Here is a 25,763-nt window from a genome sequence, read left to right as displayed (position 1 = left end):
ATCCTATAGATACTTTGGCGAGCAGTTTGCCGAATGGAAATGTGTGGTTCCGCCTTTAGAATCGTTGGCGAAACGTTTTAAGCCGACGCGCGAAGTCGACTGCGCATCGCCATTGCGCAGGTGAGGCCCTCAGTCAGGAGGCTGCAGCCTTGGTTTACAGGTATTTACCGATCATTTTCAGTTAAGTAACTATGCAGTTATAATCCACGCGATTTCAATGGGCTAATCAGGGGAGTCATAAAATATATTGTCGTAAAAACAGAGCGATTGTGACGGACTGAATTATCGAACGAAACAGAGATTTACGATGCGCGAAAGCGATCGCCGAAACGTAGTCGCGGGCGCGGTAAAGCGTCTGCGCACCTCTATCGCGCATGTGTCACTCGCTCGCCAGGGTACCTTCGCCGATCGCGCAGCCACCCCCCTCCTTGTCCTCCTCGTGGGGAGGCTCGCGAAGGAAAACCGTGGCAGTGTGGGAACAGAGCGCTGACAGTTGAGACAGGGCGGGTTTTGAAGCCGAGAGAATACGACAGGTCGACATGAAGGAGCACGAGACGACAGGAGCCAGCCAGAAGAAACCAACGAAACTGAGGAACCTCATCCAGAAGACCGAGGCCTTCGATTCTCTGCACGCCAGGCATGCCGAGGTATGCGACTTGCCCTTTAAAAATATATTCCCATTCCCGTTTCGCTATCTTTCTGTTAGTTAAGTCATCGTGCCTTTAAAATTTCCAACTTCCGGATAACTGGTCGCCGATACGCCGGAGAATTGGTGCGCGCGAGAGAACGACGTGGGATTTCGAAGGAATTGCGAGTGGGCGAATTTCTAACGGAGCGAGTCAATACTATCGAAGAGCGAGTATGAGTTTGGCCCACTAGTTGCGCGGATAGGAGTGTACGAAATGGTCCGTTTAAAATCATTGGATAATTGGGAAGACAAGGAAGTGAATATTCGGGTATCAGAAAAGATCGTTTGCATTTAATATAGAAATGCTTTTGTGAAATGTTTAATTTGCGTGGTTCATCGAGGATTTAGAGTATAGGGTACCGTAACATTTGATTAGGCGCTGGATTTAAATATTGCGGCGAATATAAGTTCGTTAATTTCCAATTTACGAGACTCGAAAATATTGTCTCTCTCTTTTTTTTAAATTATTCTTCCTAGGATGACTGCTTCGTTGTTTAAATTTTTTAAAAGCGTTAGCGATAAAATAACGGAGTATTCTTTCTTTTTTACTAATAAATTTGCAATCTGTCTTTTCAGAGAACACTGTGCTCCAAGCAAGTGTGCCTTGGTAGCGTTATGCAGCTGCCGACTCATGGACCAGAACCTCGTTCGAAACAAGAAATCCTGCTGCAAGCAAAAGATTTCCTTGAGCAGTACTTTTCTTCCATCAGAAGGTATGAAAGTCTCAGTTCTAAAATATTGAAATACCGGGTTTGACCAGAAGACCAATTATCTTCGCCTAAAACCCAAATTTCTTGTTCAAACATAGGTTGAACAGCGAGGCTCATCGTTCGCGTTGGGAATACGTGCAAAGGGAGGTTCTAGCCACGAGTACCTATCAGCTGACCGAAACGGAGTTGGTTTTCGGAGCGAAATTGGCCTGGCGTAATGCTGCCAGATGTATCGGTCGTATTCAATGGTCCAAACTTCAAGTACGTGGTCGCGCGGGTGCTGTAGGATTTCCAAATCTAATAATTTTCGAATATACTTGCAGGTATTTGACTGTCGCTATGTCACCACGACCGGCGGCATGTTCGAAGCTCTGTGCAACCACATCAAGTACAGCACTAACAAAGGGAACATTAGGTAATAAAGATCTCGTAGACTTGGTGTAGCGCGAAATTCTTATCGCTTACTCGGCGTTAAATCTCCAGGTCAGCTATAACAATATTCCCGCAACGCACCGACGGGAAGCACGACTACAGAGTGTGGAATCAGCAACTGATTGGCTACGCCGGTTATAAAAATCCAGATGGTAGCATAGTTGGCGATCCAGCTAATGTTGAATTCACAGAGGTAAGAAATTGTGATTTCTAATTAAGATTGCTCTGCATTGTTAACTGCATTCAGTCCCGTAGTTGGTTTTTACTAAAGTATGCATACATAATGATATCGTTCGCACAGCTATGCATAAAACTAGGCTGGAAAGGTGCACGTACGCGTTTCGACATACTGCCGTTGGTACTATCAGCAAACGGTCACGATCCTGATTACTTCGACATTCCCAGCGAGCTCGTTCTCGAAGTGCCCCTCAGTCATCCCACGTAGGTATCGCTGCTAATTATCCGCAGGATCCGATTGTTAATCGACTTGCAAAGTTAATCGTTCGTTTGTAACAGATACGATTGGTTCGAGAAGCTGGAGTTGAAGTGGTTTGGTGTCCCCGCTGTGTCGGGAATGGTGTTCGATTGTGGAGGATTGGAGTTCACAGCTGCGCCATTTAATGGGTGGTACATGAGCACTGAGATCGGAGCAAGAGACCTGTGCGATGTTCAGCGGTACAATTTGCTAGAGGTATGTCTACGCGCTAGTTTGTAATCTTTTATTTAGTCCATAGAACAAAGAATTATTAGAAGCTGGTGTAAAGTATCATATTGAGAAGCAAATAAAAATGAAATATTGTTTATAGACGATAGCAACGCATATGGGACTCGACACGAGAACGTCCACTTCTTTATGGAAGGATAAAGCCATGATAGAAGCTAACCTTGCTGTGCTGCACAGTTTCCAAGTATATACATTACTCTCCGTTCAGCATTCATCGCGAACAGTAATAATAAATTGATATCCTCTTTCAGATGAAAAATGTGACGATTGTAGATCATCATACTGCCTCGGAATCTTTCATGAAACATTATGAAAACGAGATGCGATTGAGGAACGGTTGCCCAGCGGATTGGCTGTGGATCGTGCCGCCGATATCGGGATCGGCTACGCCTGTGTTCCATCAGGAGATGGCTCTTTATCATCTGAAACCGTCGTATGATGCCCAGGTCTTTATTGAACGATGAATTTATCCTTCGGGCGTATTACGTAGCCGTGGTACATACTTTATTGCACGACTCTAGGACCCTGCTTGGAAGACACACGTGTGGAAGAAGGGTCGGGATAAGAAATCAACCTCCAAGAAACCGAGAAGAAAGTTTCATTTCAAGCAAATTGCAAGGTAAACCACGGCAGCAGTGTAAAGTATGACGACTAAATTCGTAAATGAATTGCGAATAATTCCAGAGCCGTGAAATTTACATCGAAGCTGTTCGGAAGAGCCTTGTCAAGGAGGATAAAAGCTACAGTGTTGTTCGCCACGGAAACTGGCACGTCGCAGATGTACGCTGAGAAGCTCGGCGAATTACTGGGACATGCTTTCCATTCCCAGGTATTTGTTACTTTAGTAGACTTCTTTGCGAGGAAATAGTGTCTGAAAAATACTTGAAGCTATCGATTCTAGGTACTCTCCATGGCAGACTACGACATCAGCAATATCGAGCATGAAGCTTTACTGTTGGTCATAACGTCCACTTTCGGGAACGGCGATCCTCCGGAAAATGGCGAGGTAAACATCTCGCCTATAAATTAACTCCGAACTTCAACTATGATTCCACGCGCGCCTTCTGATTTCCAGGCTTTCGCTCAGAACTTGTACGCAATGAAGATGAACGAGACATACATTAATAGTGGCAATAAGATAAGGTGACAGTACATCCGTATCAGGTTTTTATATCGCGATGCAATTTGCCTTCTAATCATTCGTATTCTGGTTACAGCTTGGCATCTTCGAAATCCTTCATTAAAGCAAATAGCCAGTCGGAAGTAAGTCATTCTAAGAAATTGGACAGACTGGATTCGCTTCGTGGGTCCACCACAGAATCCCAAGCGGAAGACACTTTTGGGCCCTTGAGTAACGTTAGGTACGCAGTACTTAAAATCATCCGGTAAGCATAAGATCGAAATCTACAATAATTTCTGTTCAGATTCGCTGTCTGTGCACTGGGATCGTCAGCCTATCCAAATTTCTGTGCATTCGGTCGCTACGTGGATAACTTGCTAGGCGAATTAGGCGGAGAACGATTGTTGCGATTGGCGCAAGGAGATGAGATGTGTGGCCAGGAACAAGCTTTCCGGAAATGGGCAGCTGATACCTTCGCTGTTCGTATCTCCTTATCACAGTTCGCGCAATATGTTCTTACCAGCTCGTATTCTTCACAAACTTTGCTCTAGGTTGCCTGCGAGACCTTTTGCCTGGACGACGACGACACTTTGCTCGAAGTCGCTTTGTCATTAGGATCAGAGGCACTGACAGCGGCGACTGTTCGTTTCGTCGAAGCTGACCCTCAACCAATTGGAAAAGGTACGCTTGCTTATTCGACATTTAGTTACTCATCGAATTGTAACCAACATTATTTCAGCACTGAGCAAGTGCCACAATAGGAATGTAACTACTTGTAACATGTTTCGAAAGACGAACTTGAGTGGTGACCCGATGAGGTGATTATACACGATCGATCGATAATTTTATAACTCTGTAATAAATTTTGAATCCGTACTTCCCGTTTCACAGCGGGACCACTTTACTTCTGGAGTTGGACGATATAGCGAGCATAGAGATATCGTACAAGCCTGGCGATCATCTGGGGGTTTTCGCGTGCAACAGGCCAGAACTCGTAGAAGGAATTCTGAAACGACTGGAGACTCCTTTTGACCCAGACATACCGATCGAACTGCAAATGCAGAAGCAGTCTCATACGCCTAATGGTTTGCACGAATAGCATTAGAAATACCAAATTGCTATTCCTTGGTGATTCTGATTGTTTTAAATTGTTAAATAGGTATTTTAAAGACGTGGGTGGCTCATGATAGGTATTTGCCTAATTCCGTGAGAATGCTACTAACCAGATTCTTAGATATCACAACACCGCCGACACCGAACCTTCTCAGATACTTCGCTGCAGTAGCTACCAATTCAAAGGAGCAGACACAACTTAATCTTCTAGCTTCTGTAAATGTCCTGCTACTACTCAGTAAGCGAATAGATCTTCAAGGTTGTAAAAAATATTAAGCAACTTGGTTTCTAATATAGGATCCGGCAGCCTATGAAGACTGGAGACATTGGAAGTTTCCCAACCTGGTGGAAGTACTAGATGAGTTCCCATCTGTGAAGCCTTTTGCGCCGTTGCTACTGCTTCATTTGACCCCTTTGCAACCGAGATTCTACAGTATCTCTTCGTCCCCCGACGTACACCAGGGACAAATACATCTCACTGTCGCGGTTGTACAATACAAAACGCAAGGTACTCGGTTTCAACACTTCTCTGTAGTACAGTTTGATCAGGGACCAAGTTATTTGCGAACAAAATGTGTCAGGTGGTTCTGGACCAGTTCACTATGGAGTTTGCTCTAATTATCTGCGCGAGATATCGGACGGAGAACCTCTCTACGTGTTTGTACGCAGGCAAGTCCACGCGTACCATCTATTTGTATTGTTTCGTGTTGCATTGTACGCGAGATATATTGTCCTTTTCTATATCCAGTGCGCCTAATTTTTATATGCCGCCTGAACCAGAAGCCCCTATGATACTTGTTGGGCCAGGTACAGGAATAGCCCCCTTCCGCGGCTTCTGGCACCATCGACTTGCGGAAATGAAGTCTCATCCAGGTACCATACGTTTCATTTAACGCTATAGTCTTAATAAAGAAAAATACGGAATTGAAATTTTATAGAGCTCGAGTACGGGAAGGTCTGGCAGTTCTTTGGTTGCCGTCAAAGGAACTTGGATCTCTACAGGCAAGAGAAAGAAGAAATGGTAAAAGCCGGAGTCTTAGACAAGGTCTTCCTGGCCCTTTCTCGAGAACCCGGATTAAAAAAGGTTTCGCATTTAGAATGCAATTGATTCGCTTATAAAAATTTGCGTTCATCAAACATTTGAGGAACAATCTTTACGAACTTGCTTGCTTAATTATCTTTACTTCGCAGACGTACGTACAAGATTTAATTCAAGCAGAAGCTCCACAAATTTACAACATGCTGGTGTACGAAGGAGGTCATTTTTACGTTTGCGGTGATTGCACGATGGCAGAAAATGTTTATCAGACTTTGAAACAGATTATACAGACTCACGGCGAACTGGCGGATAAGCAAGTCGAGGCGTATATGTTGTCGCTGCGGGTAAGTCACGTACAAGTCTGTGATGAAATAATTTATTGGAATCGTGTATGCGACTTGTTTCTTTGCAGGACGAAAATCGTTATCACGAAGATATATTCGGTATAACGCTGCGAACGGCGGAGGTGCACAATCGGTCGAGGGAAACGGCAAGAAGTAGAATGGCCGCGGAGCCCTAGATCCCGTTGTGCTACACGTAATCTTTAAAAGTTTTAAACAATACGTAGATAGTGTTCGATTATGCATATCATGCAACCTTTGCAATCTACGCGCAATAATTGTAGTATTCAAAGTATTACTACTTGTTCTCTGACATATCTAACGCACGAATCTCTAGTAATATTATATAATACGATCGTATATTTTTGATGATCTTGGATATCAATTCCATTTGGTAAATATCAGAGAAAGTAGCGTATATTTGTTTCCAGTATAAAAGAAAGACAAAGATACATATCCGAAATACAATTTTGCTCATTGGAGAATTATTAAATCTTTCGACAATTTCATATCAGTAATAATACATTATCGTAAAGGTATAAAGTATTTCGTATAAGATATTGAATATATCACGTTGCATTTATTAATCGAGGTTTAGCATATTACGTTCCACTTTCGTGTATGAATGTACATAACATAAATTGTTCCAATATAAATACAACTACACGCCTATAACCAAGGTATTGAGACTTATTTACAGTGAAAGACGTTATAAATAATTGAAATATATATAATTTATTTCATAAAAAACGTTCTTTGGTTTCAGCCAACATGCTGTTTCACCAAATACTATTAGTGGGTCGGTTACGCATTTTTATTCGCCAAAACGTACATATACATACGTAACCGCGTTGAAGCAAAAAATACACATGGTTGACTAACTTCTTTTTCTACTTACTTATGCAGTAGCGCCAAGACCGGGTTTCTGTTTCTCACTAATGTTAGCTAACAGTTTCTTTATTTCTGCGATTGCCTTCCCAGGATTCAGACCCTATTTAGAGGGAGATATTTAGTTTCAAGTCGATACGGTGAATACCTTATTATTCCGAGACTTACCTTTGGACAAGTGCGTGTGCAATTCATAATAGTGTGGCAACGAAACACTGAATACGGGTCTCTCAATTTCTCGAGACGCTCCGCTGCTTTGTTGTCCCGTGAATCAATGATCCATCTGTAAGCCTGCATAAGCACAGCAGGCCCTAAGTACTTATCGCCGTTCCACCAATACGACGGGCAGGAGGTACTGCAGCAAGCGCACAAGATGCATTCATAGAGACCATCCTACGTCGAGACCAAATTATAAGCTACAGTTAGCAAAGTTGAGAATCGTTACATTTCGTTATAGCAGGGCTCTCGAAGGTAGCTTACGCGTAAGCTCGGGGTTCTCCCACTCTCGTCCGCGTTGTCACGCGGATACCGCGCGACGCTAACCGCGAAGAAGCTAGCCCATCATGGCAACCTTCGTAGCGTCGCGCGGTCTCCTTGACAACAGAAGGCAGGCTGCGCGAAAGAAAGATTGGAAGGGGAAGCAAGCGCGTGAGGGGCCCCTACGCTGGAGAGCCCTGCGTTATAGCAACAGCGTATGTATCGCAAGTTACCAATTTCTTTCGGTCTTCAACGCTTTGTAAGTACTGCTGAGATCCAGCTTTTTTACCATCGCCGCGCTGCAGCCACGGTTGTATGCTCTTATATTGGTTGTAAAAATTAGTCAAATCCGGGACCAAGTCCTTCACTATATACATATGCGGTAAAGGATAGATCTTGCTGGACGAACTTAAATTGGTATCAATTTTGCTGAAACAATCGTAGATACAGTTTAAGTTTTAGATCTAATATACCTTAGACACAGGAAACATTTAGTAAGGATGCTTATTAAATACCTGATGCAAGCTAAGGTGTTCGTACCACCGATGTTCATAGCACAGGAACCACAAATGCCTTCACGGCAAGACCGACGGAAAGTCAAAGTTGGGTCCACCTCATTCTTAATTTTAATCAGCGCGTCCAAGACCATAGGGCCACAGCTGAAATCCCATTTGTTCCAAATTCCAGAGACGTGAAAGGAAATAGAGAATTTCTTAGCTAAACTTACGTGTTCAAATCTACTTTGTATTCTTGCATGTACGGCTTCTCATCGGGCTTGTCTGGGTTCCATCGGTACACCGAGAATGTCTTTAGCCTGGCCTCAGCATTTTGGCTAGCGGAGGTGCGCAGACCTCTAACCTACATTTACAATTATACAGATAGAGGTTTCTTTAAAAAGGATCAATTGGCACGTGCTAACCATTCGCGAAAAGAAATTGATTTTAAAACACTAAAGTAGGTCGGACATGTAGCACGATACAACCATGTAACTAACTCAATCGGTGTATAAAAGCTATTGTAATACTGCTAAAATTATTAACAGTAAAAGAAATATATAGTATCGCGCCGAATGAAAGATATTCTTTCGTTAAATCCCTGCCAAGTAAAGTAACTCAACTTATATAATTATAATCGCTTACTTTCAGTGGACTTACGTTGTTGCGTGGGCCAACAAATAACTATTCTACACGAAAACAATAATTAACGCTGGTAGTCAATTGGAGCTTATCAAAGTACATTTTAGCAGTCCGAACGAAGAAAACAATGGATCTGACATTAGGAACGGGGCGCATTGAAGTTAGGTTTGGTTATCAACTTTTGCACAACGCATTGCAACAATGGTAAGAACATATGACGGCGAAGGGATTGCTCTATCGTCGAACGATAACGTGCCCCGAGTACTCACTTGTCGAAACACATTTCTACAAGTCTGCGGTGCGATGCCAGCCATTTTTGAAAAAAATGAATCGAATCGGTGAGACGTTTGCGGTGCCTGTGTTATGTAACCCTTGCGCGCGAGGGTGTACCAACCTTGCCGGCTGGCTCACTGACGTAGAATTACGTGGACGCGAGACAATTTGTCAAATTTCGCTTGAACGTCGATAATTCTATTCTCTGTGATTCTCTCCGACGGGATTGCGCATATGTAAATGCGAATCTTACTGTTTCTTCTTTTTAAATCGAGTACAAAATTCTGTCGTCTAATAAAAATGTAATCGAATGGAGAATGACAAAGTTATATAATTTATTAGTTAATAAAAACGAACAGAACCTTTGTTTCAGTGCGCGAAACCAATGTCTCGGGCAGGCCCGTTGCAGATCACTGTTCGATATGTAATTATAAGAATGTCGTATTATTTTTAAATCCACTTGCAGCCCGTGCAGCTCGCACGTGCTTATATCATATATATACATAGGGTACATATGTATCCGCATAGTTTTATCTTCGATGCAGTTCCGCGTGTATTTATACATGCTCGGGTAAAAATATTATAAAGTCCATTCTGAGTGAGAAAAATGCTCAGTAGTGCGGAAACGCGAAAACAATGAAGTGCAGGTCTGAAAGTAGATAGCGTTTGAAGGCCATGCATTTGTATTTGGAGTTATAGTTTATACGCGTGTAAATTTTATTAATATTGAATAGTTTAAAACGTAACCAGTTTATATGCCATCATGTATAGGTAATGTTTTTAATATTATCAGGATCTGTAATCATCTGCTGTTCGTTGAGTGCTCTATATATGTGCATATAGGTTATGTTTCTAGTCTTTTCGTGGTTTCACATCACTTTACAGAATGTGTTATTCATTTAGCTTGGGAGTTTCTTAACGAGGAAGCATGTAGGTTAGATTAAATGCATATCAATCATAATGACAACAAATTAGGGGCGCGAAAACTACGAGGGAAAATGTGTATAACCTAGCTTGCACGAATTTTTAGTTTTTTAACCACGTAAATGCCTCTACGCCTTTCTACATCGAGTAAAGAAAAGAGTAATGATTTCAGTCCTTTATATTTTTTGTTGCTCATTTTATCATAACTCTTGAATCTTACGAACAAATGCCGTTACCTCTTACCCCATTATATTCATTGGAATAAGAGTTTGCAAATTCACTGAAACATAAAGGTGCGTTTCCGACTAAACATTCGTAATTTCTTATTATAGTCATTTAGTTATAGTGAATTGAAAAATTGTTTGACTGGACTTTAGATCGAAAGAAATAATGATATTTTCAGGCGTTTTTTATTACTCGAAAGTGTTATACTTCAGAAAGAGAGTAATCGTAAAAAGCAATGTATCGAACGAATGTACACGGCGGAAACTTCGAAAACGAAAGAATACGAGGGTCGTAAGTTAATAGGGTGAGTTCTACAAAGTTGACGATTGGTTCTCTTATTATAAAGACACGAAGAGATTGTTGGAAATTCTTCTTATACACAGGTTTTCGATGGACCAGATATACGATGTTGTAGCGGACGTGCAAAATTATAAACATTTCGTGCCATTTTGTAAAACGTCCCATGTTTTTTCCAAAACCGACGACACCCAGAAAGCCAATTTAGTAATAGGATTTCCGCCTATAAATGAAAGTTACACCTCGAAAGTAACTACGATAAAACCACGTTTAGTAAAGGCCGAGTGCACAGATGGTAAATTGTTTAATCATTTGAACACGTTGTGGCTTTTCAGTCCAGGGTTAAAAAATAACGCGCGAACGTGTGTTATCGATTTTTCATTATCATTTGAATTCAAATCAGTAATCCACTCACATTTATCGAATTTATTTTTTAACGAAATTGTCAGACAAATGGAAAATGCTTTTCTCCAAGAGGCCAAACGCAGATATGGCAGACCTTGTATAAAAACAGTACGATTAGAAAGATGACAAATTTTATCGACTGCACGAATAATTAGAAATTGTAAACAATAATTTGTAAATAAAACAGAACTCCAACAAAAATTCCCGCGTTATTACTACATTTTTATTTGAAAAGTCTACATACTTATTATTATTATATAGTTTGCCAATTCCACTTACGCCCAAAACGCAAAGTGGAATTCAAACGCGATCCTACTAGTGGTTACAATTTTACCGACTTCGGTGATCGCGTTGTCTTAGTTCCCGGAGATATCGTTCTTAAATGTAGGGTGCGCGTTATAACCATTTGATTTCTCACGAAGTCGGTATGTACTTCAGTTCGTGTGACACGAACTCCCATAAGATGTACATAATGTCTGTCCTGTCCTATGCCTCGTCTGTGATATGAGGAAACGATGTAGCAACAATGCGGGCTTGGCATAAAGATGATATAGGAACAGTGTGGTAAATCAACTAGCCACAAATTGACAGTAACTTATATTTCAATAAATAATTGTTGAATAGCAATGACTAGGTTATTAATAACCTTATTTTCACCTTAGCCAAAATAATTATTTTCACCTTAGCCAAAATAATTATTTTCACCTTAGCCAATACTTTCCCATCAGATTTCCAAATTAAAGAAACCATGCGGAGCACGATGCTCGGCTACTGTAAAGGGAATGTGTAGCTGGTGAACAACAGGTGCTCGAAAGAGGAGTAGGATAATCGTCGCAAGAATGGAGTGACAAATGCGCAGGCGTTGGTTTACGAACACGACGTAGATCGACATTACTTCAAAAATGAAAAAGAGGGAAAAAAGAAGAAAGCTTTATAAATCAGGCCTGGGATCAGTGTCCTTAAGCTGTTCGAGATAAGGTATGGAATAATATCTACCTACTGATAGTGGGGCGTCACGAGAGGAGCTCTGGGTGTCTCTATTATAGTAGATTGTAGTATTATTTCTTTCCCTACCCGCTTCTTTCCCATTTCCCCCTAGCGATGGGATCGATCCCATGCTTGTGAATTTCGATAGGGCGAACTCCCGCGTTCAAACAATGCCACGCATTAAAATAGCACGAATCCTATGACCGTGAAAACTATAGTCCCTACGCGGAATTTTCCATTCTGTCCGCCAAAAAGTCTTCCCACTGATCATATTAGTACAGAACTATACATTATAGCCAGTGTATTTTCGTACCACACGCGCGTATTTATTTGTAATCCCAGAACGTTTGCCACCAGTGCCTTTTTCCTTGAATCCCCCACTCCTTATGTCGCATATTATTACTACACAACTGTACTGTCTTACTTATCAATGTAGTATCGCCACTCATTACCATTGAGGGCTTCACCCAAAATTTAAATTTTGATTTAATAAAAAAAAAATTTTTTTTGTGAAAATGGTCACATTCATCTGGATTAGTCAGGCACAATGAGCTGAGGCACATTTCGTAATCTCAGAGTTTATCGTTGGAAAGTTTTTAGGCGACAGACAAACACACAAACATATAGAAGCTTTTTGCTTTATATATTAAGATGCTATACCACGCTCTGCTACATTACCATATCCAATTTTTTCCAGCATACTATACTATCTCTACAGTAGACCTACCAGTACACAGAACTACATACAACTACATCCTGATTTCCTATCACCCCTGGAAGGCCACTCAGCTGCAGCCAGATCGTCATTTTCGCGTGGCGATTTACAGTTCAGAGCCTGTCCCGGGGAAGCGACGTTTTCAAGGTCTCGGTATCACGAGGGTATTGGTCCCATCGCTATTCGCATCCTCGGTCGCCTGGCACCCGGCATGTGCGCGGTGCAATCGATTCCAGAGCCAACGCATGCCCTCCTCAGTGTTCCCCGATGGAAGACTACTCAGTCGGTGGCCCTTCTGCAGCCGAACAGGACGTGTACGGAGGGAAATGGTCTAAGGTGCCGTCCCTTCCAACGACAACGATCATCGTTACCTACCAGCGGATCTAGAGACACTCGGGGCCCGAGCGATCGAGAGCAGGATGTACTGAGGGATCGCAGAGTATCAAGACGCGTCACGCCCAGGTAAGCAAGAACGGCACTTCCGTCAGTTCCGTCTCTCTGAGCCGCCGTCGCCGCCACGAAGCGCCACGCAGGGTTCCCGGGGGTGGGGGAAGAGGGAGAACGTGACTACAACCTGATGCTTCGAATCTCCATTGTGCGAGTGGACGTGGTCGGTCGTTTCTCAATCGAACAGTTACCGTGCAAAAGGGGAACTAACGTCCCCCACGATTGCATTGCAGTGGGAAACGCGTAGGTATTATACGTAATTGGGTGTTACTCTGTTTTTCTGTTTACAATTTTTAATTTCCACTGATGGGCACGCTAGTAATGAAATTATCGGAAATCAGGGGTGCTCGAAGGGTAAGAGTGTAGTTTTATTGGGGTTTCTAAGCAATTGCAGTAATTAGTGGAAGCTGCGAGCGTATTGCAATGGTTGGGATTAGGTAGCAGACTGTCGGGCTTCGATAAGCAGCTTTCAGATGCAGGGGTGGTAACTTGTTTCGCTGTTGCGTGTCAGCCGGCTGGACGTACGCGTACGAACGGTTGCGTGAGCCCAGGGGCTTGCGGCGTTACGCAAAGATGCCCTGTACCGCGCCCTTTAAAGGGATCCCGTGTCCGTCGCACCATCCAGAGGGGTGATTGAATAACCGTGCGAGTTATTTTCGAGAGGATGTCGCGTAAAATTAGCGTTTAGCTTGCTGGAAACAGCAGACGCACCACCGAATTACTGTGACGAGTCATTTAATGCAAAGGATCTCTTAAACAGCTTGTTCCTAATCGCCACGAATTCGAATTTTAGAGACAGACACCCCCGCGATTGTATTTTAAAATACATTTAGATGAGAATATGCTTCAGCTATTGCTGCGTATGTTTATGAATTCGCGTCACAAATACGTCACGATATCTTACAATAACGAAGCGAGTCGCTGCGAGTAATTGCGTCTCGGCGCAATTCAGTGGAACGAGCCAATTAGCGAGCACGAAAGGTACACTACAGGGTGATTACATAAGAATATTATCGCAGTAAACATTCAACCGCATACATACATCCCACTTGGGCAGATGATCCTCGAATGACAGCAGGCACTAGCTTGCTCAAATTAATTACACTTAAAAGTACATAAATACCAGAGGGTAACATCATTTCCTTCGTTCAAAGACAATCCTTTGAAGTCTCTCACCCCTCTCCCTTGCCTCTATCTTCCTCGCGAGCCCGTAAAGAACAAACTTCTGCGATAATTGAAAATACCCCGGGGGGTTGACAATAAACTTTGCGTTACAAATCAGAGTTTACTAAGTAGAAACAATAATTCCTATCATACGATACAACTTTTCATGGACGCCCGTGGACTTTTCGCTCGCGTCTCCCCAAGCCGCTCTAGTTTCCTTTCTTCCGCGCGAAGGCGGGTGATTGCGATCGGGTCGAAAGGAAATGGGCTTTATCGGTAAGAGACGTAAATTAGATACGCAATTGCAGGAACATCTATGGGCCGTAAACGGTGGTGGCGCGGAGGCTCGGAGCTGCTGGTGCTCTTCCTCCTCCATCACGTTATTCTGGGCGACGGTGATGTCGGTGAGTACGATCATTCCGCCGCAGACACAAAAGGAGCTCCTTTATGGATCCTCCGATACCCTTGGAACCTAGAATAAGAAGCCTTTTTTTTAATAAAACTGAAACGTTGCAAGAACAACGTCGGGCATTTTCTATGGAGGAAAACCTGAGGTACACCTTCGAATGAAATTATATCAGATGAGTACACCGGGCACGTAATTCTTCCATTCGTCCGTGTCGTCGACTGCTCGATATTACAGCGCAGCGCCAGCCTGCGTGGAAGTGAAAACGCGGAGCTGAGAAATTAAATTCCTCGCTGATTTCATATCTCTCGGACCCGTCGCGAGCGATTAAAGACGATTTCGTTCCCTCTCGGCTTACACCCCCCGCGAGGACTCCGTTCCTTCCGGTCAGCACGTTTTTCATCCAGTCACGCTCACTGAAATCCTCCCCGGCGAGGATTTAAAAGGGAAGATCGGCTACCATTGTGCAGACGGATTGATCTCCCGGGCGTTAAAACGCAGAATACCTCTCGCCAGAAATATCGCTTAAATTTATTTCATTTTCATTCACGCTAGTAGTTATTATTTAGATGCTCTCTCTTTTACGAATAAATTATATCGAGAATCTCGAGTCAAGCTGGGTATATTTCTTTGTCACTCTTTGCTCCGAAGAAAGTAAATTCGTGACCGTTCTTGTTTCGCATGCAAATTTCCCTTGCAGACTATTCACGCTTCCACCAGCTGTCTCGCCTTACTTTGCACGCGCGTGCAAAGCGCAATTATCGATTAACGCGTTCACGGAATAAGTAAAAGTAAATTCGCCGAGCGCCTAGTAAAAGGTGGCGCAAAAGTCATCATCCGAGTTTCTTAGTCTGTAATTTTCGTTTTAAATTAAACGACGTGGCGTTTAAATTTTGTGACATCAAGCTCCAAAGATAATATCCAACAAATGACAATTTTTTCCATGATATTGTGAAGAATTTGTGGGGCTGGATTTTCGATTTCGAATTGTTGTAAAGTCTGCGTGTTACTCGCGTAAACCAATCCCTTCAAATGGCTCCAAAGAAAGAAGTCTTTAAACTCTAAACATTCGTCTAAATTTACGTTGCGTCGCGACGATTATTCTCCATTCGTGAAGGATAGGTGTCCACACAATTTCGCGAGTCTCTTTCACTGAAATGCCAAAACATCGGCCGACAAAGCATCACCTGTTGCCAGGCAAATATCGTAAAATCGTTGCACAATCGCGTGCCAATAATCCTCAAGAAAAATGCGCACCATGGTTACCCAGTGGCAGATAATCTAAAAGCGTTCGATCTGCCCCCCAATCGCCCCATAAAGGGGAAACGACGGGGAAGCTCTATATAAATTTCCATTCGTTCAACTTTCATTCGCGTGGGAAGTAACAGCTGGTAGAACAACGCCGATTACTCCATTTGCCGTTGAAGTTTCGCTTAATCAACCGAGTGGCAGGGGCGGAGAAGTAGGCTACGCAAACTGTATATCGCGAATATTAGCAACGAAAGTTTGAAGAGGTTTCCTTGCTCGTTCTTTATTGAGGCGACAGCACGCTCCAGACAATCTTGCTGCCGCTAGTGGATGGGGAAGATGAGAGGAGACGTCGCGGCGATTTCCCGTAGAGCGGCAATCGTTCCTCCGATATCGCTTTTCCCCATACGTCCATTGAAAATTCAAAGTCAGCCATCGATTTCCTATCAGCCTTCCCCCGATGCCATCGGTCTGCCCCTAGAATGAGACGTCCCACCTCGTTACTCGGATTTCACCCTCGCCCCTGCGACCCATGCACCCCGGCACACCGCCAGGCCTTACGGTCCAGATTAAACTCGCCCATTATTGCGCGGCGACCTTCGAAATTCGACGTTTCTTCGGGGAACGGAGAGACAGAGGCGGCGTGGAACTCTGCGTGCTCGATATTCACCCGTTACCCACTCGACGATTATCGAGCCGTACATCCCACGCGGCCACCGCCTTTGCAAAACTCGCCTCCACTCTCCCTGCCCTGGATCCGCTCCCACCTACCACCCTGACCCATTCAGGTGTCTCTTCAGCTCTTCCTTCCTCGGCTGTAGGACACTTGGTACCTTCTTCTCGCGAAGCCTCGTCTTTCTTCGTTAATCCGTGCCCCTTCGCTCCTCTCCTTCCGCTTCTTTCTCGGGTCACGAATTCGTGGGAACAGAAAATCTCGCGGCCCGTAGCTCGCGCGGCGACAGTTTCAGGGATGCTCGACTGGCAGACGAAGGTCTAAGGAAATGAAACACCGTCTGCTGTCACTGTAATTCGATTTTATCAGAAGAGGAAATTTAAACTCCAGCCGCTACCTCGGCGAGGTATTCCAAAATTATTTCTACGGCAGGGTGCTCAAGTCTCGCACCACTCGTTATAATTTTGGAACGCCCACTACTTCCCTCTGCACATACCTACCGGTCGTTGATATTGGTAATTGGCGGGTTACGGCAAAGATTATTTTCCACTGCGTTCCCTGCTCAAACGAGCGGACGGGGTGAGTTTTACCAGAGATTTTCATCTGTTCCCCAGGGGATGATCGGATATTTATGAGCGGTGTACACGTGGCACCTACATCCGCAAACGAAGCCCTCCGTCTGGTTGCTCGATCTTCCAACCCTTATTAAGGATTAAGCGACGCTCGCGTCTGGGAAATGGGAGTAGGAAAGCGGCCGCTATTTCTAATTAGCGAACGTATTGCGATCTCGGCGAGGCAACCATGGGAAACGTGCTCGCGAGAATCGGGCCGTGAAAATCATGACGCAGACACGCTCTGCGTCAATCCGTCGCGAACAAAACGAACGACCAGAGCCGGGCGTTCTGTACTCAACATTACGTAAATTCAATTTCCGATCCGAGCGGGGGCGTCTCGAAAATTAGCACGCAGGTCGCATTTGCTAATTGGAAAGAGGCTCCCAGATTTTGTGGGATCGTCCGGCGACCGTGAAAGCTTTGGTTCTATCGGGAAGGAGTATTTCAGTCACACCTGCGTCTAATTTACTTTTCATTAGGAAGTGAATTTACCATGGCTGAGATTACAGAGAATATTTCAAGGGGCCTTTCTAGTGCGAGGCTTGAAAAGAAACTTAATTTTTTTGGGAATTGAAAAAAGCAACAAGTATTGCTAATTAATTCTCACGAACAATTCCCTATGGGTGATTTTTAAATATATTTTACGTTTACACTCTTAGGGTGCCTCTTCAGCAAAAGCCTCTGCAACCCTCGGACAGAAACTTGCTACAATGGTAACGCCTAACGTCTCTTTCTCAATTAAAATGTCTCGGAGCGAGCAAAGTGGATGAAATGAAAATCTCTTTCTATCGTTTTAGACCTGGCATTCGGCAGATGTTTACCACTTTACATCGACCTGAACGACGAAGATTACTATCAGTGAGTATCCGCGAATGTCCATTCGCAAAGTGTGTACCAATTATTAAGAAGAAAAGTGGTCTCACCTGAATGAATATTTTTCTAAATATTTCCTCCTGCTGTTTGCCACTAAATCAGCTCCCTGCAGAGTTATTGGCACGTGCATCGAGGCAAATAGACGCGCTCACCTTCCCCCGAGGCTGCTGTTGCACTTTCCCTGGTTTCAGCCAGTGGAATGCTCGACGCTTAATTGTACGGCGTTAGCAAGTAGTAACGCCCTTATATGATCAGACGCTAACGACTGGCGGCACCGTTTCACAATTTACTACTGTCTATTAATAGTTACGAACGTAAGGGAATCCTGTTGTGACTCCAAGTTGAATATTTCGATAAAATTATCCAAGATCGAAATATTGTTATTGCTATTACTAGTAACAGTAGCTCGATTTGTACGTTTCGCAATTAACTTACAAATAATTACACTTTGTACGCTCCACTGTCGCGCGTATAAGTATGCCCTAAAAATGATAAGTACTCGCAACCGATGCCACTCTTCACGGCGAGCAGTTTCTCCGTTTTATTGCCTGATCGTAAAGCGGGCCGTACTACTTCCTCATTCATCGAGAGCGTAAAGTTATTTTACTCCCCGAAGCACAACAGTTCCCGTTAAATTTAAGCTTCCCAGTGAAGGCTACTTGCGCGCGGACAGGCTGTAATTGACTTTCCATGTATCGGTACAGTTAATTCTCGACTTTCAACTCCGTTCCCTTTACGCACGATGAGGTATTAATTTCTGAAAGGGGGTTTACAATATTCCTCTTACTCCGATAGGTACAACTTCGACGTGGACGAGTTGGAACTGCTGAGACTGCAACTGGAGAGGCTACAAGCAGATGGCTACAAATGGACCCATCCCTACACCCAATGCATCATGCAAACGTCTTTACACAATTTGCGCCACGGGTACGACGACATCGTAGTCCGATCTTCTAGAGGGATATCTTTTCACGAATAATCTGATTTATCTGTTTGATTCAGGGAGAATTACGACCTCAAGCTCTGCCAGCATCTGAGGCAACGGGTGCGTTTAGAGAGCGACAATGAAATTGAGCAGACCAGGGTAAGCGTCCCAGAGCTTAGAACTGATGATAACCGCAGTAACCCATAAGCTACTGCCTATTGACCGATGTCCCTCCTATCCAAAGGTGCCCGCTATAGCCATAGTGAAATTCACACCCAACAATGGCAATTCTGGCGGCCAGTTCGCCAATGAATTGTTCTACCCACCCGGAACCCCTAGCCAATACCTCCGCGGCACGTTTTACGAGGACGAGCCCTCAAGGTCACCTTACAAGGAGCAACCCAGAGGCCCCGCCTCTACATTCTACAGGTCGAGGTACGCTCCCAGCTCTTACAACGAATACGACTCTTTGGCCAGCGAGGAGAACTACGATGACACCGAAGGCGAGCCGCGGAACGAGCCCCTGGCCATCGACGGGATCGACGAGAGGCTGTACCGGACCAGGCGACAGCCCTACAACCGCAGGGATTACAATGACGACGCCATCGCGTCGTTAAAGAATGCTCTGGACCAGCAGAAGCTGTCGGAAAAGTTCGCCGAAGGCGGAGATCCGAACGCCATGGACAGCCTGCCTGTCGAGGAGTTGGAGTTTTTAGTGAATGACAAACCTTCGGATCGTTACTCCCAGCAGGAGCAGAGGGGAGACGACTTGGACGTGGAGTACGAGAAGGCGTTCTCTAGGAAGTACAAGCACCCAAGGAAATTGTCGGAGCTCTCGAGCACGGACGAATTTCTATTGGAGAACGTGAAACGTAATTCCAAGAACGATGACTATGAAAACGAGGACTACGAGGACGTTAATGACGACGGCGAGTTGCCTCGGAAGGATACTCCGTCGGTGGAGAACGCCATGTACACTGAAGGTGGTCTCGTGCAGGCTGCCGATGACAAATCTAACGGAGATACGGACGGTAATATATTAGGTAACTGATAGTAACTTGTTCGTGAGTATTGAGGATGTAAAGCTGAATCTGATTAGTAGAAAACCTGTACGACTCTCTGTTGGACGATGACTTGAATGAACTTCTGTGGAGGCGAGAAGTGGCGGGTTTTAAGAGGAGGGAACGTTTGGACGTGAAGAAACCAGGCCCCCCTTTTTCGACGAATAATTACGCGTTTAAAACTCCATTAGCGTCTAGTAAGTGTCTGTAGCAGTGATGAGCAGTGGGCCGAAAGTGGAAACCTAATACTCTACGCGGGCCGCAATATTAAATACTTAAATATACTAATCAAAGAATTTTAATTTATGGGGTGAAATTTGATTCGAGTTTGAAACAATTGCGGGCCGCAGATTAGTAGCTGGAAGACCAAATGCGGGCCGTGGGTCAATAGTACTCGAAAGAATTTTCAATCGTTACTTGATGTATTCCTCTAAATAAAATGATTGCGAATTTCGACCGTAAAGAATTTTTAAAACTTAAAAGAATTATTAATCTTAAAATTTGCACACAGTTGCTTTTATTTAATCTCTTAAAAATAGACCGAACCGGTGCGCCGATAACATTTGTATTCCTCTAAATACGAACAAATATCTTTACAGCTCTGGAGGATGAAAATGAATCGGACTCGATCAAGCCTGAGCGAGATGTGAGTAAGAATGGTAGAAAGTGAAATAAATGATTGGATAATGTGATCGCTTGAATGCTACCTTGTAGAACGAGGTGTTACTAGCACCGTTAGTGAAGAAGGAAGTGGCGACTGGACACGAACCGGAGGATCCAAAGTCGTATAACAATGTGGACTTGGATCACGTGTACGTGGAGTTCCAGCAGGCCTTCCATACGTGGTCCGAGGGCGAGCACGTTGTCAAAGAGGTACAGTAAAACTCTCCTTCGAAGCACCTACACAGAGGCGCAGATAAAAGCAGCTCGTTGAATCTACAGGTGGGAAAATTGCTGGGGCTAACACCGGGATCGTTGACAGACATCCGAGTCGGCAGAGCGGAAGTGACTTTCAAAGTAGTCAGAAATAATAAGAATTACAATGCTACCGACGTCGTTGACAAAATAGGTGTGTGCGAGCGCTCTGCGTACATATGGACGATAATCATTAATTTGTCGATTATATTTCGGTCTTAGATGATATACGAGGCAAGTTACAGGAAACCCTGGGCGCAGAGGTGGTCCGTGCAGGCATAGGTGACAAGGTTCATCTTAAAACCATACTTAAAGCATGAAACTACAAAGACATTTAAGTTGCAACATACACTGCCCAAAACAATTAGAGGATCGTCTACTTAGCTAATATCATGACTCGATAAGGTACCCTACGCTTTGGAAGCTCTACACTCTACATAAGCTAGGCACTCAGTAGAAATACCATTAAGCGAACGTAGTATTCTATCCAACCCTATACAAGAATTGCTTTGAGCAGTGTATTTAAAGTATCTGTTCAGACTGCTCCACCGAATAGAGATTAACCGCGCTATCTTGTTCGAAGGCTAAATTACCTGCCACGCTGGAGGTTGCCAGGGAGCCGGAGATGAGTTCAAGCCTGTTTGGTGCAGTGGTGGCCGCGGGGGGTGCAGCTGCTGGCGCAGCAGCAGCAGTGACGTTGCTGATCGCTCGACGTCACGCTAAGTCTAGAGCTAAGCTGGCAGGGCTGGCCACGCCTGATCCAGAAGCTTCCAAGGACTACCAAGATCTGTGCAGAGCGAGAATGCAGGCGAAACAGCCAACGGACAAGCCAGAGTCACCCCGCATCACTAGCTTGAGCCGGGAAAGCGAATCTAGTAATCTGCCATCGAATCGCTCCAGCACGTCGTCGTGGGGAGACGAGTCAGCTCTAGTGAACATGGACATATCAACGGGGCAGATGGTTCTCGTACGTTGATACACTATTCTTATGAACGATCTCTGTTGCATACGGATATTATTTAGGGCAAATATTCTAGAGCTACATGGAGGATCATATAAAAAACAAGGACCGATTAGATCAAGAATGGACGGTGTTGTGCGCGTACAAAGCGGATCCTTGCTCCACCGAAGCCGCCGAAAGCGAGGCGAATGCTAACTGCAATCGCCCCGGCATGGCGATTCCCTACGATCATTCCAGGGTGATTCTGAACGACCTCGCTAACGCCAAGAACTCCGACTATATTAACGCCTCCACTATTGTAAGTAACTATCTGAATACTAGTAATTACTTCCGAACACACTAATGCCGACTACAATAATATGTATACCTCGTTTTCACTGTAAATTCATTGAAACGGAACTGAAAATAGAAGTCGGTAAGTCACGCGACGAGCATGTAGAACTTGTACCATTTGCATTTACGAGCACCCTCGAACAGTTTGACAATGCGGCAATGCTTCCTTTTGATAACGCTTTCGGTAGACATTCTTCCGTTATTGCGAATCGAAGCATGACAATTGAGGCACACGCAGAGAGGATATTATGGAATGCGGGTGTAACTTGGCAAATAGATTCGACGCAGAGAAATATAATATAAATATTGCCTCGTGTAAGGCGAGCCAGTACGCTGAGCTTTATTCTACGATCTCTGCGTAACGAATTCGCCCCGGAAGTTACGCCCACATTTTAGAACACGCAATATGCAAATTGGCAGTCTAAAGTATCGCGCCTAGTGTGCACTGGTGTACGCAATAGCTCTGATCGTGCGAAATGGCTTCGATTGCAAGACCTGGTAGAAACAGGTTTCTAATTCTTTTGCAAGTGTTCAAGAATCATAGAGGAACTCACAAATTAGCAAATGCGCTTTCTGTGCACCTTGACAAGCCGCGTGGCTTGCTTTTAAAGGAACAAAGAATGACGATGAGGCGACAGTGTCCAATGGTTCTTTTCTTCCTTAGACGGATCACGATCCTCGGAATCCAGCTTATATCGCCACCCAAGGGCCCCTACCACATACAACAGCGGATTTCTGGCAACTCGTTTGGGAGCAGGGCAGTGTCGTGATTGTGATGTTAACTAGACTCACCGAGGAGGGTGTAGCCATGTGCCATCGCTACTGGCCGGAAGAGGGCTCCGAAACGTACCACACGTACGAGGTGCACCTTGTGTCCGAGCACTTCTGGTGCGACGACTACTTGGTGCGCTCATTCTACCTCAAGAATCTTCGTACCGGCGAAACTCGAACCGTCACGCAATTCCATTTCTTATCCTGGCCGGAAAACGGTGTACCCTACTCTACCAAGTCTCTCCTGGAATTCCGCAGGTACGCATCCTTTGATTTAAACATTTCGTATCCGCTCTTACGCCTTAAACCGCAAGCTTGATGTTGAAAGCTCGTTACTTATCGTTTCAGAAAAATCAACAAGTCGTACAAAGGCAGATCGTGCCCCATAGTCGTTCACTGCAGGTAAGTAAGCTTTCTATTTAAATCATCACCTTTTGTGCCAGGTAGAAGTCAACCGTAATGAAATGTAATAACTTGTTTGCAGCGATGGTGCCGGTCGTACTGGTACATACTGTTTAATCGACATGGTCTTGAACCGTATGATGAAAGGAGCCAAGGAAATCGATATCGCCTCTACTCTAGAACACATAAGAGATCAAAGGCCCGACATGGTAGCGACAAAGCAACAATTTAAGTTCGTCCTGATGGCCGTCGCGGAAGAAGTACACGCTATCGTCAAGGCTTTACCCGCACCCTCTGCCGAGAAATCTCCTCCCACGGGACCCACCACTTCGACGAAGGAAGGCCAGTAAAATCAAGACTCCAGATTGCAGTGGGCGGCGAGCTAAGGCAAAGTATTAATTACAATCTATTGAAAGAAGAAACATGGCCAAATATTTCTAGTCGATTATAATCATATCTACGAAATCTAGAATGAATTTTCACCTTTCGTTCCCTATAAGTTTCCACTACAAAATACTTTCGACGTGTTGTGAAACCGCGCAAACGGATTACAAAGCTTTGCTTCAACTGCGCTTTACTCGAGAGCGTTGAATTCTCGCGTGTATAAGTTTCATTCTGGAATTCTACTAACACACTCGTCCTACGCGATGATACACAAATGATACGTATAAATTACATTGCTGGACAGTTATTCTAGGGTGCAGGAGCAATCTGTAATATTTATTACGTATCTCATTTTACTACGGCCTACTTGAATGATCGGGTACAAGCACATGGATTCGAAAGACTGAGCTATGCAGCTGTTGGGATTCTAAACGCTGGCTGATAATAGGTTCATTTGTACTATGTATTCTTATAGAATCGCCTTTTAAAGCGATCTTTGTAGTAATCGATGTTATCAAGTTCCAAAGTTATTTTGCTACCAGGATCAGCGCCTACCACCGATTATGTAGCTCAGTCTTTATGTAGCTTCTTCCTTCCTTCACTTCACGAAGCTAGCGTTTAAGTGAAATTGAAATTACGTTGCTTCCTCTCATGAATGACCTCACGAACGTGCTTTACGACAGCTTTAAACAGAATATTAAAATATATTGCAAAGTAATTAACATAGTCCTATCTACTCAGTCAATTCTATTAAGCGTGCGGAACGCCGATGTTCAAACGGGATTAATTGAGAATCTTTTGAATTATGTATTCCATTAGACTGTTATGTCCGCTTGTTTCTCACCGATTTCTTACTCCTTTGCGAAACGAACCACTCGATAGATAAAACGGGAAAGAAGCTTTTATTTTTGAAAGACAAGTTTCGAAATCATAGTTTTAGAAATTGAAATCAGAATTTTTATACTACTGTTAAATATTCTAAAGAATACGGCTTTCGAGGAACGACTGTTACTTCCACAGAATGAAATTTTATTCGGTGTTAAATGTAAAAATCGTACGTGAAAGGCCGCGGGAACTATGTATTTGTCAGTCTTTTTTCTACGCGTACGAGAAAGGATGATCGAGCTGCACAATAGTTACGGGCGTTTATAATTAAGTATCGTCATTGTCGAAAATTATAAGAGTAATGTTTTATCGGTGTGAAAATATGAATTATAGTATGACCACGTAACATAAACTTAATGTTCTAATATCAAATGGAAGTGTCAATGAACAGTCCCCGAATGAAATGTTCAATTCATCATATCGTGATAATGATGTTAAGCGGTATGTAAAAAATACATGTTTAGACAAAGTATCATCGATATGACAAATGATAAATAGAAATGCTGTCGTTACGTTAAAGTTGCAGCGCTGTTGATCCTGTAGATCCAGCCTCCCACAGGATCAGTAGGCTGCGTTAAAGGTTTATTTCCTCTCGTTGTGCAGTACGATTACAGTTGAATAATATTTTCTTCTTCGTGACTTGCATTTTTGCCCCTCGTTTCTATCTAAATTAGGAATCAAACTTTCATTCTGGACGGGAAACCATAAATCGAATTAGACGAGTGAATCAGTTGTGGTAAACGAATTAGAACACAATACCAAGAAGTTTATTTCCAATATTACTTCCGTTCTGGAAAGTTCTGTAATTGGCACATCTAAATACAGAGAAGTTATGGATATTAGTTGATAATTTACAATTTCTATATTACAATTCGCCAGCGTGTTATAAATTAAATACAAACGACATACTGTGAACAGAACGTGAAAGTTTGCTTGACCAAAAGATAAGTTTCATTAGCCTTTGTTAGCACACATTCATATAACAGATTCTATATTTTTATGCAAAGGAATGCGTCTATATAAGATGAAATAATATAGTTATATAAATCTATACTATGTTACTCAAAATGTAATACTATATGTGTTATAATATAATAAATCACTCTATGTTCAAATCAACAATGCGCAGCATGTGTTTTGTGCCTTAGTATTTATTTCCTCTTTACTCTATTGTAAATCTTACGCATCTATAGGAGCATTTTGGACA

The 25,763-nt window shown here is 43.6% G+C and overlaps 4 protein-coding genes across 9 annotated transcripts; 3 read left to right on the top strand and 1 right to left on the bottom strand.

Annotated features, from left to right (window-relative positions):
• Positions 1-94: 94 nt before the first annotated feature.
• On the top strand, positions 95-6,754 carry Nos (Nitric oxide synthase). Its single transcript, XM_076818798.1, has 25 exons — positions 95-647; positions 1,265-1,401; positions 1,497-1,659; positions 1,722-1,813; positions 1,882-2,023; positions 2,132-2,271; positions 2,347-2,521; positions 2,637-2,738; positions 2,806-3,000; positions 3,076-3,173; positions 3,239-3,383; positions 3,456-3,560; positions 3,630-3,697; positions 3,772-3,915; positions 3,979-4,153; positions 4,226-4,355; positions 4,414-4,492; positions 4,566-4,759; positions 4,834-5,003; positions 5,085-5,295; positions 5,369-5,456; positions 5,536-5,660; positions 5,726-5,871; positions 5,979-6,170; positions 6,239-6,754. Exons 1-25 carry the CDS (start codon positions 540-542, stop codon positions 6,344-6,346), a joined length of 3,432 nt encoding a protein of 1,143 aa, XP_076674913.1. The 5' UTR covers positions 95-539; the 3' UTR covers positions 6,347-6,754.
• Sdhb (Succinate dehydrogenase, subunit B (iron-sulfur)) lies at positions 6,728-12,601 on the bottom strand. Of its 3 annotated transcripts, none has more exons than XM_076818853.1 (6): positions 12,527-12,601; positions 8,260-8,390; positions 8,048-8,191; positions 7,766-7,961; positions 7,224-7,448; positions 6,728-7,158 (listed from the first exon to the last, which is right to left on the bottom strand). In XM_076818853.1, exons 1-6 carry the CDS (start codon positions 12,584-12,586, stop codon positions 7,066-7,068), a joined length of 849 nt encoding a protein of 282 aa, XP_076674968.1. In that variant the 5' UTR covers positions 12,587-12,601; the 3' UTR covers positions 6,728-7,065. The 3 variants fall into 3 exon arrangements, with proteins under 3 accessions (XP_076674968.1, XP_076674970.1, XP_076674969.1); XM_076818855.1 differs by lacking the exon at positions 12,527-12,601 and adding an exon at positions 8,687-8,835; XM_076818854.1 differs by lacking the exon at positions 12,527-12,601 and adding an exon at positions 8,672-8,830.
• On the top strand, positions 9,399-10,991 carry LOC143372560 (coenzyme Q-binding protein COQ10 homolog B, mitochondrial). Of its 2 annotated transcripts, none has more exons than XM_076818860.1 (3): positions 9,399-9,712; positions 10,269-10,394; positions 10,474-10,991. In XM_076818860.1, exons 1-3 carry the CDS (start codon positions 9,705-9,707, stop codon positions 10,916-10,918), a joined length of 579 nt encoding a protein of 192 aa, XP_076674975.1. In that variant the 5' UTR covers positions 9,399-9,704; the 3' UTR covers positions 10,919-10,991. The 2 variants fall into 2 exon arrangements, with proteins under 2 accessions (XP_076674975.1, XP_076674976.1); XM_076818861.1 differs by lacking the exon at positions 9,399-9,712 and adding an exon at positions 9,845-10,158.
• On the top strand, positions 12,548-25,678 carry Ia-2 (tyrosine phosphatase IA-2). 3 transcript variants are annotated; one of them, XM_076818807.1, is made up of 17 exons: positions 12,548-12,956; positions 14,400-14,509; positions 17,706-17,759; positions 17,844-17,904; positions 18,715-18,846; positions 18,922-19,003; positions 19,089-19,875; positions 19,944-20,102; positions 20,505-20,551; positions 20,620-20,778; positions 20,848-20,974; positions 21,043-21,110; positions 21,404-21,787; positions 21,858-22,087; positions 22,781-23,143; positions 23,234-23,287; positions 23,370-25,678. In XM_076818807.1, exons 1-17 carry the CDS (start codon positions 12,706-12,708, stop codon positions 23,635-23,637), a joined length of 3,336 nt encoding a protein of 1,111 aa, XP_076674922.1. In that variant the 5' UTR covers positions 12,548-12,705; the 3' UTR covers positions 23,638-25,678. The 3 variants fall into 3 exon arrangements, with proteins under 3 accessions (XP_076674922.1, XP_076674923.1, XP_076674921.1); XM_076818808.1 differs by having other exon boundaries at positions 12,549-12,956; positions 19,947-20,102; XM_076818806.1 differs by having other exon boundaries at positions 12,549-12,956; positions 19,089-19,887; positions 21,858-22,079; positions 22,779-23,143.
• Positions 25,679-25,763: the final 85 nt, after the last annotated feature.

The sequence above is a fragment of the Andrena cerasifolii genome, chromosome 8 (assembly GCF_050908995.1).
Source record: "Andrena cerasifolii isolate SP2316 chromosome 8, iyAndCera1_principal, whole genome shotgun sequence".
Taxonomy (NCBI): domain Eukaryota; kingdom Metazoa; phylum Arthropoda; class Insecta; order Hymenoptera; family Andrenidae; genus Andrena; species Andrena cerasifolii.
Note: the sequence above shows the minus strand (reverse complement) of the source record. Positions and strands in the feature narration are given on the sequence as shown.

Coding starts and splice junctions, on each gene's coding strand:
- Nos (XM_076818798.1), top strand. CDS start 540: ATGAAGGAGCACGAGACGACAGGAGCCAGCCAGAAGAAACCAACGAAA. Junction 3,001..3,075: donor AACCGTCGTATGATGCCCAG/GTCTTTATTGAA, acceptor GCACGACTCTAG/GACCCTGCTTGGAAGACACA. Junction 5,004..5,084: donor AACTTAATCTTCTAGCTTCT/GTAAATGTCCTG, acceptor TTTCTAATATAG/GATCCGGCAGCCTATGAAGA.
- LOC143372560 (XM_076818860.1), top strand. Junction 10,395..10,473: donor GAGGGTCGTAAGTTAATAGG/GTGAGTTCTACA, acceptor TCTTATACACAG/GTTTTCGATGGACCAGATAT.
- Sdhb (XM_076818853.1), bottom strand. CDS start 12,586: ATGACGATCTGGCTGCAGCTGAGTGGCCTTCCAGGGGTGATAGGAAAT. Junction 8,391..12,526: donor TAGGAAATCAGGATGTAGTT/GTATGTAGTTCT, acceptor TTGTAAATGTAG/GTTAGAGGTCTGCGCACCTC. Junction 7,159..7,223: donor GCACACGCACTTGTCCAAAG/GTAAGTCTCGGA, acceptor CCCTCTAAATAG/GGTCTGAATCCTGGGAAGGC.
- Ia-2 (XM_076818806.1), top strand. CDS start 12,706: ATGTGCGCGGTGCAATCGATTCCAGAGCCAACGCATGCCCTCCTCAGT. Junction 12,957..14,399: donor TCAAGACGCGTCACGCCCAG/GTAAGCAAGAAC, acceptor GACGTAAATTAG/ATACGCAATTGCAGGAACAT. Junction 23,288..23,369: donor CCCATAGTCGTTCACTGCAG/GTAAGTAAGCTT, acceptor ACTTGTTTGCAG/CGATGGTGCCGGTCGTACTG.